General features: G+C 38.1%; 1 protein-coding gene across 5 annotated transcripts in view; it reads right to left on the minus strand.

Annotated features, from left to right (window-relative positions):
* LOC133556406 (DNA repair protein XRCC4-like) overlaps window positions 1-14,403 on the minus strand; it is a 92,859-nt gene that overhangs the window by 74,313 nt on the left and 4,143 nt on the right. For all 5 annotated transcript variants that reach the window (XM_061906315.1, XM_061906314.1, XM_061906313.1 and 2 more), the window contains exon 2: window positions 2,366-2,513. In XM_061906315.1, coding sequence (XP_061762299.1) covers window positions 2,366-2,504 — 139 coding nt within the window. In that variant the 5' untranslated portion in view covers window positions 2,505-2,513. The remainder of the gene's footprint in view (window positions 1-2,365; window positions 2,514-14,403) is intronic.

A 14,403-nucleotide genomic window follows, 5' to 3' on the forward strand; every position in this document is an offset into this window, starting at 1 on the left:
TTAATGAAAAAACATATACATTATTATTTGTTATTTTTAATTTACTTAGAATGTATCTATTTTAGCACTGCATAACTGTATCTAAATTTATTTTTCATTCTTTTTTTTCATGAGTCCCTTTTTATGCAAAATATATGATTGGTATTTATTTTTGTAATCAGCCTGACCTAAGCCTTAATGATAATCTTTGTGATTAACACAGGCTTTCATATAATTTGACAAGGTTTATCCTGTTAAACTGTAAGTAGGTTAGGCATAATTATTTAATACAATTAAAATCAAGAATAAGATTGCTAATTCAGTGTTAATATTTGAGTGGGCCCTGGTCCCCTCTGTATCGGAAACGTTGGGCCCCGAGGTCAAAAATGTTAAGAACCCCATACTGTAGCCTCACAAGAGAAGCAGATACACAACAGATAAGCACACAATAACCCACAAGCTAGACATATGTGATAGGTGTCATCATTGAACAGACTCAAAGGAAGAAGTGTATTAGAAATTATCCAGTAACAAATATGTCTGCATCGTTCAACTTACAGCATGAGGAGCCTAACTTAATCAATTATTGTGACCACAAAGTGTCGACAAAAAATTAATTACCACACCGCTTCATAAAGACATCATATTGTAATTAAATTCCAGACAGTTGATAATAAATACAATTTGTTTTCATACCTACCTTTGATCACTAATTTCACTTTAACTAACCCCCTTTCTAATCCTGAATTTCCACTGGATCCGAAACGGCCGTGGGACGACATCACCAGCGTCACAACAACCACTCCCCTGCTTTCCGGATCACCACATCAGCTGGTATTTGACACAGACCCCCATATCTCCATATCTTTAAGGGACGGCGTGGCGCAGTGGAAGAGTGGCCGTGCGCAACCCGAGGGTCACTGGTTCAAATCCCACCTATAACCAACCTCGTCACGTCCGTTGTGTCCTGAGCAAGACACTTCACCCTTGTTCCTGATGGGTGCTGGTTGGCGCCTTGCATGGCAGCTCCCTCCATCAGTGTGTGAATGTGTGTGTGAATGGGTAAATGTGGAAGTAGTGTCAAAAGCGCTTTGAGTACCTTGAAGGTAGAAAAGCGCTATACAAGTACAACCCATTTATTTATTTATTTATTTATATAGCTGCCCGAGATATGCCTGTATATTATTCTTTAATTTTGGACCACAATAATCCACATGTCCCTATCCATTTATGTCAACTAGTTGAAATTACGTCTGAAAACGTCTGGCAAGATGACTTCATGTCGCCACCCATTAGGACATTTCAAAATGTAAAATACGATCTGCGTTTAAAATGTAGTAATTTATTTTGGAAGTATACCAGACCGGGCAGCACGGTGTAAGAAGGGTAAGTATGTTTGCCTCACAATACGAGGGTCCTGAGTAGTCCTGGTTTAAATCCCGGGCTCGGGATCTTTCTGTGCGGAGTTTGCATGTTCTCCCCGTGACTGCGTGGGTTCCCTCCGGGTACTCCGGCTTCCTCCCACTTCCAAAGACATGCACCTGGGAATAGGTTGATTGGCAACACTAAATTGGCCCTAGTGTGTGAATGTGAGTGTGAATGTTGTCTGTCTATCTGTGTTGGCCCTGCAATGAGCTGGCGACTTGTCCAGGGTGTACACTGCCTTCCGTCCGATTGTAGCTGAGATAGGCTCCAGCGCCCTCCGCGACCCCGAAGGGAATAAGCGGTAGAAAATGGATAGATAGATGGGAAGTATACCAGACCATTTGTTTTGTGTTTGTATATGACTTACGGTCCAACGCAAGCAGATTTTAGCTGAATTGAACCACATTTGTTGCGACGTCCGGCAAACATTGAAGCTCTGCGTATATTTAGCGCTGGAATGCGGAACGTCAACGACATGTCGGTGGAAACGGACACATTGACGGAAGGAGTCGGCCGCCGTGCGTGTGCCGTTTCGCATCCAGTGGAAATGCGGGGTCACATTCCACAATACAAAATGATAAACGTGTATAAAATAATGATTATTATAATAATGATTCCTGCTGATATCGGTTCGATATTTGTTATCGGCAGATACTCAATGTATTGTATTAAAAGGCCCATACTCTTCTATTCTATTCTATTCCTTGAGGAATTTTTCATCCTGGCACTACTTAACTGCTAATAAAGTATGTACTCCCCAGAGGGTTAAAACTGTAGTTACGTGCATTTCAGCGGTTAGAAAATAACATGCATATTTTTGGACTTTTAGAAAAAACCTGAATACCAGGACAAGCATGAGGAGTACATTCAACCTCCCCACTTAATGGGGACATACTGTAGCTTGTGTGTCAGATTAGAAGATGCAGGCTGAAAAACAGTAGTCCTAGATGCCTCGTTTTACCTTCTCCAATCCAAGCAGAGCTGCCATCAGAAAGAGTTAGCGCGAACCCAGCACCAAGGTCCACGGCAAACTCCACACACAGAAAATAAGGGGTCCCTGGGTTTGTGGGCATAATGATCCGTTGGACTGTGGCACTCATGCCTTTCACCTGCAGTCAAGTGACACACAAACAAAATCTAATTAAAATGATTTTCAAAACCAGGATGTACAATCGCTGTTCAAGCATACCAATTATGTGTTGCAAGATTGCATTTATCTTTCAGTGGTATCAAAATCCTCCACTGCTTTACTTCTCGGATTTAAAAATAAAAGCTTCATGGGGTGTCTCAATGGGGTCTCAATAAGTTCATGGAACCTCACAGAGATAATCAGGCTTTGGCAAACTTTTGTGTTACAATGTGGCCTCTTTGACCACCAGCAGAGTAATTACATGCTGCAATAAGTGAGGCCTCAATAATTATTTTATTCATATATATTTTATTCCAAAAAATGGGTGTACATAGTCAAGACATTCACAACCAGATTAGATCTTGTTCCTTTTTTTATCAACTTAAAACCTTTAAAGAGAAATTGACAATTTTCATTATGAAGAAGTACATGTGGTTCCGCAGACGCATGAGGTGGTGTTGTTTAAGAGACATAAGAAAAGCCTTGTCAGATGAAAGTGACGGAAATGCTACAAATTAGGGCAAAAACGGCAATTATCTTTTGTTATAGCTAATTATTTAGAAGGGGAGAAAACACTCCAGGACAGCTCAGGCCGTGACATGTGAAGCTAACATTACTTCACATTACTGTCTTATTATTTTGTGGTTAAGGTGATTGAGTGTTGTGCACACTTCTTTTGCAATGTCACTGTGCCCTTAAGCTAATGTTTCAACTCACTGAGCAGCATCAGCTGTTGTGAATGCAATGCCAGAAACAGCCTACTGTCAGTTGTAAGAACTGCAATGAGACCTATTTAATATATCTTTAACTATTCTTCAGGTCTTCATTATATATATATATATATATATATATAATGGACATAGTGAAATATGCAGCAGAAAACGACAAGAGGAATCGGTGCATACCTTTAGTGTTGGCAGAGTTGTTTAGAAGTGACATCGAGGAAGAAGATTTCATCGGATTTATCTATTAGGAGTGACTGTTTGGAAAACGTGTAGCATGTTCTATATGTTATAGTTATTTGAATGACTCTTACGATAAAATGTTCCGTTAACATACCAGGAACGTTCTCCATTGGTTATTTATGCGTCATATAACGTACACTTATTCAGCCTGTTGTTCACTATTCTTTATTTATTTTAAATTGCCTTTCAAATGTCTATTCTTGGTGTTGGATTTTATCAAATAAATGTCCCCCAAAAATGCGACTCATACTTTAGTGCAACGTAGATATGTTTTTTTCCGTCTTTATTATGCATTTTCGGCCGGTGCGACGTATACTACGGAGCGACTTATAATCCGAAAAATACGGTAAACGTTACAGCCGTAATATAAAGTGATGGAGTTAACACATCAAAAAATGGTAAGTAACTTTTCTGAGCAATACAAAATGACATTACACATGACATTGTTAATCATTACAAAGTGATGAAATACCATCAGGGTTTCCCCTACATGTGACCCAGTGGTGGGCCGCCACGGCAAAATAATAGCTTAAATGCTTTAATGCCTTAAAAATGAGTTGTTGTTTTTTTTGTTTTTTTTACGTAAAAACAGATTTAAGTAATATATTGTATGAAATGATGTATAAAGCCTTTTATTTGTGAACTATTGCTGGGATGTTACTGACTAGAGATGCGCGGTTTGCGGTCTCATCCGCCGAGTCCCCGGATAAACCGGGGGTCGGGCGGGTGACATGACAAAAAAAAAGATTTTAATTATATTCGGGTGGCTGGCGGTTGAACCATCCGGAAATATTTGATATACATGGTTCTGGGATCGGTATCCTTTGCCATTCAAAGAGCCATTTAAGACCCGTGTCACAAAGCGAAGAAGACAACAGGAGACGCTATTATTCTCTAAAATGACTACCGGCAGTCACCCAGTTAATAAGTATTAGGGCGTGCTATGAAGTCATTGACTTTGTCGCCCTCTACAGCATGTACGATCTGCTTGTCAGTCCAGTAACATGTTGTGTGTGGCTCCCGCAGCAACACGCACACGACTGCAAGGCATACTGGGTGACACAGAGTACACTAATGGTTGTGATATAAACAATTTTAACACTCTTAGTAATATGCGCCACGCTGTGAAGCCACACCAAACAAGATTGACAAACACATTTCGGGAGGACATCCTCCCAGAAGCACAACATAAACGCAACACAACAAATACCCACAATCCTTTGTATCCATGACAAGTCCTGACTATTTTATACACCCCGCTAGCAGAAACCACACACAGAGAAGTTGTACACCTCCATGCTTTCCCAAGTTTCCATCAGTTTTGTTGTGTAGAATGGCATCTGGAGCACAATAGTTCGATATGTCTGGGAACGCGACCGACGTAATTCTGGATATCACTCAACAAAACTTTTTTTGATAAAGGATAGGGATCTATTTTGTTGCACAGTTAAATTTTGTATCTGATTTTTGCAGGAATATTTAAGCCTCTTTTGCACTCAGATAGTTGGCGCGATGCTTGCTGTGTGACCACCACTGGTTTTCACTTACGGGAAGAAGTCACGTGTCGGAATACCAGCAATTGACTAGTGATGCACCAAAAATTCAGACGCCGAAAAAGACTTTGGTCATCGAAACACCACTGCCGAAACAGGATGTTGCGATGTCGTAAGCAATATGCACGCAATTGTTTGGAGCGAAGGCAGCATGTCTGAGATGTGGACGTACTTTAATACATCCGAGATATACCCACTAAAAAATATGCAAATATTAAGAGGGCAATGGCGGCTTTTAAGGAGAAGAAATGCAGTTGGATCAGCATCGCCAAATAAGTATGACATCAAGGTAGTTGCAGTTGTCGTTGTTCGTCGCGAACATCGAGCGACAAAAGTAAAGAGTCTCTAAACACTAGTACAGTCTCCAAATACTTTGTAAATACTGGAACCAACCTACAGCAAAGGATTCCAGTTGAAAACTGGAATGGCTCTATTGATAGAAATCCCAACTCAATGTTCCTTGTTAATGTGACAAATGAGGAAATAATGTAGATTGTAAAAAAATGCAAATTCAAGAATTCAACTTATTGTCACGGAATTGATATCAAAGCGATAAAAAAAATCATTGAAGACATTTCTGAGCCTTTAACCTATGTTAGCAATCCGTCAATTCAAACAGGAAAATTCCCAAACAAAATGAAAATAGCTAATGTAGTACCAATTTATAAGACTGGTAATAAACACTAATTCACAAACTATAGATCTGTTTCGTTACTGCCAGTTTTCTAAAATCATTGAAAAATTATTCCACAACAGATTGCTCAAAAGTGGAACACCCGCAGACAACCAATATGGATACAGAGCTAACATTTCAACACCATTAATCAGAAAATAGAGAAAATTTCCAACATAATATATAGTAAACAGTTTGCAGCAGCAGTATTTATGGATCTAACGAAAGCATTTGACACAATCATAATATCTTGATTACAAAACTGGAATGATATGGCATCAGAGGCCTGGTCTTAAACTGGATAAGAAGCTACTTAACCAATAGGAAGCAATACGTGAAGCTCAGTAAAAAAATATATCAACAGAGCTAGAAATATCTTGTGTTGTACCCTAGGGACCAATAATGAGTCCAATTTTTTTTTTATTTCTACATGAACGACATTTGTGTAGATACAAATGGTTTAAAGTTAGTTTATTTGCTAATGACATGACTGTTTTTTGTTCAGGAGAGAACACACAGAAGCTAATACAAAAGATAACAAGAAATTAACGGATTAAAATGATGGTTTGACAAAAACAGACTATCCTTGAATCTCAGTAAAACTAAAATAATGCTATTCGGTAACAATAAAAGAGAAAGTCAAACACAAATACAAAGAGACGGAGTAGACGTTCAAAGAGTAAAATAAATAACATTTTTGGCCGTAATGACAGATGATGTAATCAACTGGAAATCTCAACATAAGGTGGAAATAAATATTTCTATAATGAATAAAGAAAAATATGTTTTAGAAAAAATCACTTCATATTCTCTACTGCTTGCTAGTGTTACCATATCTGAGTTGTTTGGCAGAAATATGGGTAAATAATTTCAAAATTAAACTTCATACACTAACTGTGTTAAAAAAAAGATTAGTCAGAATAATATATAATATTGGATATAGAGAACATACAAACACTTTATTTATGAAATCCAAAATATTGAAATTCAATGATTTGGTGCATTTGCAAACAGCTAAAATTTTCACAAGGCAAACTATAACCTGCTACCCAAGAATGTACAACAATTATTCTAAACAAAAAAGGAGAACAATAACATCTGGATGCACGTACAACACTTAAGACCTTTAGTATATCAGTATGTGGAATTAAATTATCCAATGGTTTAAGTATAGAAATCAAACAATGTACTAATATGATCCTGTTAAAGATGTGGTTCAAATAAGTGTAAAGTACAAAGAACACCAATTAAGATAAACGTCATGAATTTATTGAATTTGAAATGTTATCCATCTTATTAAGCGAATCATAACTGATTTAACTACTTATGGGAATAACTGGTGAATAAAAGACACATTGATGTAAATTGAGTACAAATTGAGATCAGAAAGTATGTGTTAGTAATAGTTATAAAGAAAAAAAGGGGGAAGATTAGATAAACCGTGCTTCTTCCTACTCCTTTTTGGACATGTTACAAAGAAAATATGTAAAACATGCAATGTATCAAATAGATACTGTATCCATGTTAAGAATACATTTAAACAGGAAGAGAACAGAGTGTATGTACACAGAACATCAGAGGGTCAAATGTGCCAGAAAATGAGAGCAGACAGTCTTGACAAACAATGTTGCAACCTTGTGTGGGAACCGCAGGTGCAGAAACACAAAAGAAGAATCCCTGTGGGATGCAGAAACTGGCAGAGAAATTTTCCGCGCAACATTCATATTGTTGTTACTCAGCCAGCGTTTGTGGGTCTGATGGACCCGTTGCATTTTGTGGCTTTTAATGCCTCACAATCAAACACTTCAGTGTTAAAATACTGAACAGGTGTTTATTGGGATAAGGTAAACATCTGTTCAGTATAAAATGCAACGCGTCCATCAGACCCACAAACGCTGGCTGAGTAACAACAATATGAACAATACACAAGGGTAAAGAATCTGGGTATTATCTTAGACCCAACTCTCTCGTTTGAGTCACACATTAAAAGCGTTACTAAAACGGCCTTCTTTCATCTCCGTAATATCGCTAAAACTCGCTCCATTTTGTCCACTAATGACGCTGAGATCATTATCCATGCGTTTGTTACGTCTCGTCTTGATTACTGTAACGTATTATTTTTGGGTCTGCCCATGTCTAGCATTAAAAGATTACAGTTGGTACAAAATGCGGCTGCTAGACTTTTGACAAAAACAAGAAAGTTTGATCATATTACGCCTATACAGGCTCACCTGCACTGGCTTCCTGTGCACTTAAAATGTGACTTTAAGGTTTTACTACTTGCATATAAAATACTACACGGTCTAGCTCCAGCCTATCTCACCGATTGTATTGTACCATATGTCCCGGCAAGAAATCTGCGTTCAAATGACTCCGGCTTATTAGTGATTCCCAGAACCCATATATATAGAGCGTTTTCCATTCGGACTCCAGTACTCTGGAATGCCCTCCCGGTAACAGTTCGAGATGCTACCTCAGTAGAAGCATTTAACTCATCTGTATACGCTAACCTTTAAATAGACCCCCTTTTTAGACCAGTTGATCTGCCGTTTCTTTTCTTTTTCTTTCTCCTATGTCCCCCCCTCCCTTTTGGAGGGGTCCGATCCGGTGGCCATGGATGAAGTACTGGCTGTCCAGAGTCGGGACCCAGGATAGACCGCTCGTCCAGAGTCGAGACCCAGGATGGACCGCTCGCTTGTGTATCGGTTGGGGACATCTCTGCGCTGCTGATCTGCCTCTGCTTGGGATGGTTTCCTGCTGGCTCCACTTTGGACGGGACTCTCGCTACTATATTGGATCCACTTTGGACTGGATTCTCACGGTCCTCTCCAAGGTTTCTCATAGTTATTATTGTCGACGTGCCACTGGGGTGAGTTTTTCCTTGCCCTTATGTGGGCTCTATCGAGGATGTTGTTGTGGTTTGTGCAGCCCTTTGAGACACTTGTGATTTAGGGCTATATAAATAAACACTGATTGATTGATTGAAGGGTTAAATCTAGTTATCCATCAATTTGGTTAGAGTGTCCGCCCTGAGATCGGTATGTTGTGAGTTCTAACCCTGGCCGAGTCATACCAAAGACTAGAAAAATGGGACCCATTACCTCCCTGCTTGGTACTCAGCATCAAGGGTTGGAAATGGGGGTTAAATCACCAAAAATGATTCCCGGGCTGCTCAATGCTTCCTTCACCTCCCAGAGGGTGAGAGTGATGGGTCAAATGCAGAAGATGATCTCACCACACCTAGTGTGTGTGACAATTATTGGTACTTTAACTCTTTGTTTAAATGCAGAGGCAATTGTGTAATAATATCATGAGGCTATTATACGTTTAAATGTATAGTATATATAAAAGCGGTAGAAAGTGGATGGATGTTACAAGTGGCCCTCGAAGGGCAGCCATAACTGTGTTGTGGCCCTCAAAAAACAAATTTGACACCTCTGGTCTATACTAAGAGCAAGACAAAACTCAAACTTATACAAACCATATACTTCTTACACGTTTTTAAGTTTATAATGAACATTTTACACTATTTGTCTGATATACTTAATTCTTAAACCTTTTTTTGGCGTGGCTGACTATTATCTTCATGCCGCATATGTCATATTGGGAACTCACATAAAAAGAGACAGTAACGTTAAGATTTAAAAATAGATTAATGCAATAATTAAAATGCACTCAATATGGATGTAAATAATTAATTAATCAATCACAATTAACACAATAATTTGAGACAATTAATATAAATGTTTTCCCCCTGCGAGAACTTTTACTTGATTACGAATGTCTAACTAAGCCTTGGAGGCGATAAGTACTTTGATGTCAAGCGAGAGGTGAGTTGCCCATCATCCCTGTTTAAAGACAGGGCGAACGAAGTGGAAATGGAGGGGAAAAACTAAATTAGCACTTAGCCTAGTTGGACACGTTTGAACACCATGCAATAAGCTATGATGTACCTTGCCTTCTTGATTATTTTTTTTTTTACAAGCTGCACTCCCTCATCGACATACCGAAACATGCACGTGTGCCCGTACATAAAGAAGCTTGCAGGAGCAAATTAAAGTTGACCCTTTGTGCTTCAAAAAGGGGTGTGGCTACAGGAAAATCCTGAGCAAGATGATGGAGATAAAGGGTTCAACTTTAACCTCATAAAAGGGAGCCGAGCTACTCATTAGTTACTGTAACATCTGGTGTGCAGGGACGATGACCCTGCAGTAATGACAGAAGGACAGTGCAATTAAAAAAAAAAAACAGAGCTTTCTCTTAAGAATGGCGAGCTGCACAAAAACCTTCAAAGTCAATACTGAATCCTCCTGTTGGCATCTGTTCACCTGCTCTATCGGACACACAATCACTTATAGTATCGACACGTGCATTGTCCTTTCTTGTGCAAAATCATAAAAAAAATCAACAAAGCAAAATTCCACAAATCAAGCACAGGATTGAAAGCAGAGTGTCTTACTATAAAGAATCCTGTGCTTTAGATAGCAAGTAGAAAGTGTAAAGGCACTTTCACTGAAATTTCGCTTTTTGGCGTCTCCCTAACTGTGTTGTTCAAATAGACACGATAACTAGTATAGCAGAAAATATTGCCATATTTTTACAAAAAATCTAATCATTTGCAGTGCTCGGAAATGCATCAATCAACTAATTGAATTGAATGTTTTCTCAGGGTTAAAACTCATGTTTTAACTATGTCCAAACTCGGTTAGACTGAGTAAAATCCCAAATATTTACTTTCCAGCAGGTTGCTAACCTGGAATAGGAGTATTTTGCTCTGAATGTGCTATGCACCTGTTTTCAGTAGATTCATGCTAACCAGAGCATACAGAAGGTATGCATATATGTGCTGTATGCTGCATAGGTCTTAAATATGTTCATAGTGTTCTTCTTTAGGGTAACAAAGTAACTTGATAATGAATCAACACTGCTTCTGCTGGTTGAAGCCACTCCGTTGTCCTCTTCTGAACTCTACCTAACTCTATATCAGAATCAGAATCAGCTTTATTAGCCAAGCATATATCAACAAATCAATGAATATATTATCAAGTCCATCCATTTTCTATGGGTATGCAGGAGCATATCCTGGCTGGCTTCAGGCAAGATGCGGGGTAAATCTTAGACAGGTAACCAACCAATCGAAAGGTAAGTATAAACGAACAACCATTCGTACTCACAGTCATACCCTTTGGAAGATTTAGAGCCTTTAATGAACCTAACATTCATATGTTTTGAGAACATGCAAACGCCACACAGAGATGTAAAATTGAGATTCGAACCCAGATGTCCCGACTATGCGGCCTACATGCCAATCACGAGGCCATCATGCGGCTCGGACGCATGTCTCAACACGTAAACAAGTTTGAAGACCTACCGTAATTCTCCCGCAGACACTTTTAGTGCCAATATTTCTGCAGCTTTCTTGGAATTGTTGATGATGTACAAGCGGGTCAAGGTCAAGTTCTGTCTAGTATGACAAAGTGTGTTTCTCTTACACTTGTAAAATGTCCATCTTCTCCTTGGAGATGGACATACAGTATCTCGTGTCATATTTGGGTATCAAACGCGCTGGATGACAAAGCGCAACAGTGCAAAAAACATCTATGTTAAATTGACCAGACTATAAATCACGAATATTTAACTGGCTGCCTTGAGGCAAAATCCGGCCCGGGAATGACACCATACTGGCCCCCAAGTTCAGTTCTAAACTGAGGAGACAAACATTTCTGCAGCATATTCCTGTTAATATCAGAGGGCTCCTGGTGCATAGAGGAACTTGAACAATTGTAAACACCTCAGAGTAGTGTTGTCCCGATACCCATATTACGGTACAGGTACCAAAATTATTTCGATACTTTTTGGTACTTTTCTATATAAAGGAGACCACAAAAAATGGCATTATTTGCTTTATTTTAACAAAAAATCTTACGGTATATTAAACATAGGTTTCTAATTGCAGGTTTGTCCTTAAATAAAATAGTGAACACACTAGACAACTTGTCTTTTATTATTAAGTAAGCAAACAAAGGCTCCTAATTTAGCTGCTGACATATGCAGTAACATTTTGTGTCATTTTCAATTCTATTATTTTCTCAACATTGTTAAGGACAAGTGGTAGAAAATGAATTATTAATCTACTTGTTCATTTACTGTCAATATCTGCTTACTTTCTCTTTTAACATGTTCTATTTCCACTTATGTTAAAATGTAACAATCACTTATTCTTCTGTTATTTTATACTTTACGTTAGTTTTGGATGATACCACAAATTTGGGTATCAATCTGATAATAAGTCGTTACAGGATCATACATTGGTCATATTCAAAGTCCGCATTTGTTCCGGGACATATTTCATGAATTATGAATATAAAATAAAAAAAAAAACTAAAAAAGATGTGATGCCAAAAATATCGACATGATCATAGTAGTATCGACTATATACGCTACTGTACTTACTACCATTACAGTAGATCCTCCAGTGGCGTTTGTTTACATTTTGACGTTGGTGAGCTATGGTGTGTATTGTAGTGAAGCATGTTTAGCTACTCCTCGTCCTGCAGGGATGATACTTGTAAGAAACTTATACTTTTCAGAGGCGGTATAGTACCGAATATGATTCATTAATATCGCGGTATACCATACAACGCTAACTTGGAGGATCTTTGCATTGACATTTCAACCTCCTAAAGGCCAGCTTCCACTTGTAATTAATTTTCTTTAGAAATTTGTAACCGATAAAATAAATAAACCAAAAACAAGTGTCCGCTGCAGAGGATGCTGGTTCTCGAAATAAGAATAATAGTGAAGGAAAATTTACTGCCCCATGGTCCTTAGCTTTCTATAAATGTGCCCTCAAGAAAAATTTAGTTGGACAGCCCTCCACTAAATGTTACAATGCTAGTAAATTACACACATGCACATTACACATTTACATATACAGGTACAGTGCAAAATAATATTAAGTAAAGTTATGTCAAACAAGTAGCCCTCGATGTCACCTGATATTATCGTAGACTTCCGTTAGCTTTTGATGGGACAAGAGTCGGTGACGTCTGCATTGGACTTCGATACCAACACGCAATTATTACATTGATACCAGCTGTTTTCAGTATCGTTCTTCCTCTGCGAGCCATGTCAATTCGACCAACACTGAGTCAGCACCAAACAAGAAGACTGATATCTTAAAAAATTAGCACGTGTTCCCCATACGTTTATTTATTCGAGGAACCCTGTCTTGATTACTGATTTTGACCATACGCATCATATAGTAACTTCCATTGTACGCTTCTCAACACACCCAATACACAGCTTCTTCGCCAAAGAAAGAATCAGCAGAAAGAATCCGTGTAGCCACATTATTGAGGTACGTATTAACAGTTCGGAAGTAGCAGAGTGGTGTGGGTTCTTATGTTGTGCAATTATTCGCTAATCAAATACATCGGATATTAAAGGTCAAGTATTTGATCTGATCCCAAATACACAATAAATTCAAAAAACTTGGTTTTGCATAATAGGTCCGATTTGAATTAGTTTTTAATAAAGTAGTGTATTTAAAAGTACATGAATCGAGATATTTTATTTTTATCATAGTATAAAATAAGTATCAAAATCGTGAAAATCTATAGGTATCGTCAATTGAAAAAAAAATGGTATCGCAGCAACACTAAGGCAGAATACTGCGTGTCATAAACTGCATGTAAGTGCATTAAATATTTCACAGTAAGTATATTATGCAGTTATAGTTCTTGGCAGCTAATAATGAAATTACAAAAAGTAAAAAGAATTTGAAGCACAGTGACAAAATACTTCACATTTTCAAGGGGTCATATTGTGATTTTTTTCCTACATCTAAAACACTTCCTTGTGGTCTACACAACATATAATGATGGTGCGTTAGTCAACATTTTGCATAGATTTTGTTTTACAGACCGTATTCAAGTCACTTTCTAACCGCCGTTTTATTTATGTGGCTCCACTTTTGACTGTGTCTTCTCCCCGCCAGCCATGTTGTAGTTGTTAGCACTCACATATCGAGTCTACTGACATATTAGTTAGAACTCTACGCTAATTTTTAATATAAATGGCATGCATGTGCTTGTATAAGCAAGTCTGCCCCACAACAAGAGGATAGAGAATTGAATAACGTGGACCCTGACTTAAACAAGTTAAAAAACGTATTCGGGTGTTACCATTTAGTGGTCAATTGTATGGAATATGTACTGAACTGTGCAATCTACTAATAAAAGTTTCAATCAATCAATCAATCAATCAGAAGAGGGGAGAAAGAAGGAGCTTATTGACGACGGACTCGCGCAAAGAACTTCGGGTACATTTCTACCATTTATGAAGCTATCCGCAGACGTCACAACTCAAATTGTGCAAATTCTAAACAGCTTGTTTGGGAAAAGTATGAAGGAAGGCAAGATAGTTTTATAAATATTGCAGCAATGGTTGATTTCAATTTTTTGAAACTTATGCTGATCCCAAATAGTTTTCAATAAGGTAGTGTATTTAAAAGTACATGGGTCCATTTTTAATTTTTTTTATTTTATTGTAGTATCAAATAAGTATCAAAATCGTGAAAATCTACAGGTATCATCAACTGAAAAAAATGGTATGGCAGCAACCCTAGTGCATAATAGGGTTGTACGGTATACCGGTATTACTATAGTACCGCGATAC

The sequence above is a fragment of the Nerophis ophidion genome, linkage group LG07, assembly GCF_033978795.1.
Source record: "Nerophis ophidion isolate RoL-2023_Sa linkage group LG07, RoL_Noph_v1.0, whole genome shotgun sequence".
Lineage (NCBI taxonomy): Eukaryota > Metazoa > Chordata > Actinopteri > Syngnathiformes > Syngnathidae > Nerophis > Nerophis ophidion.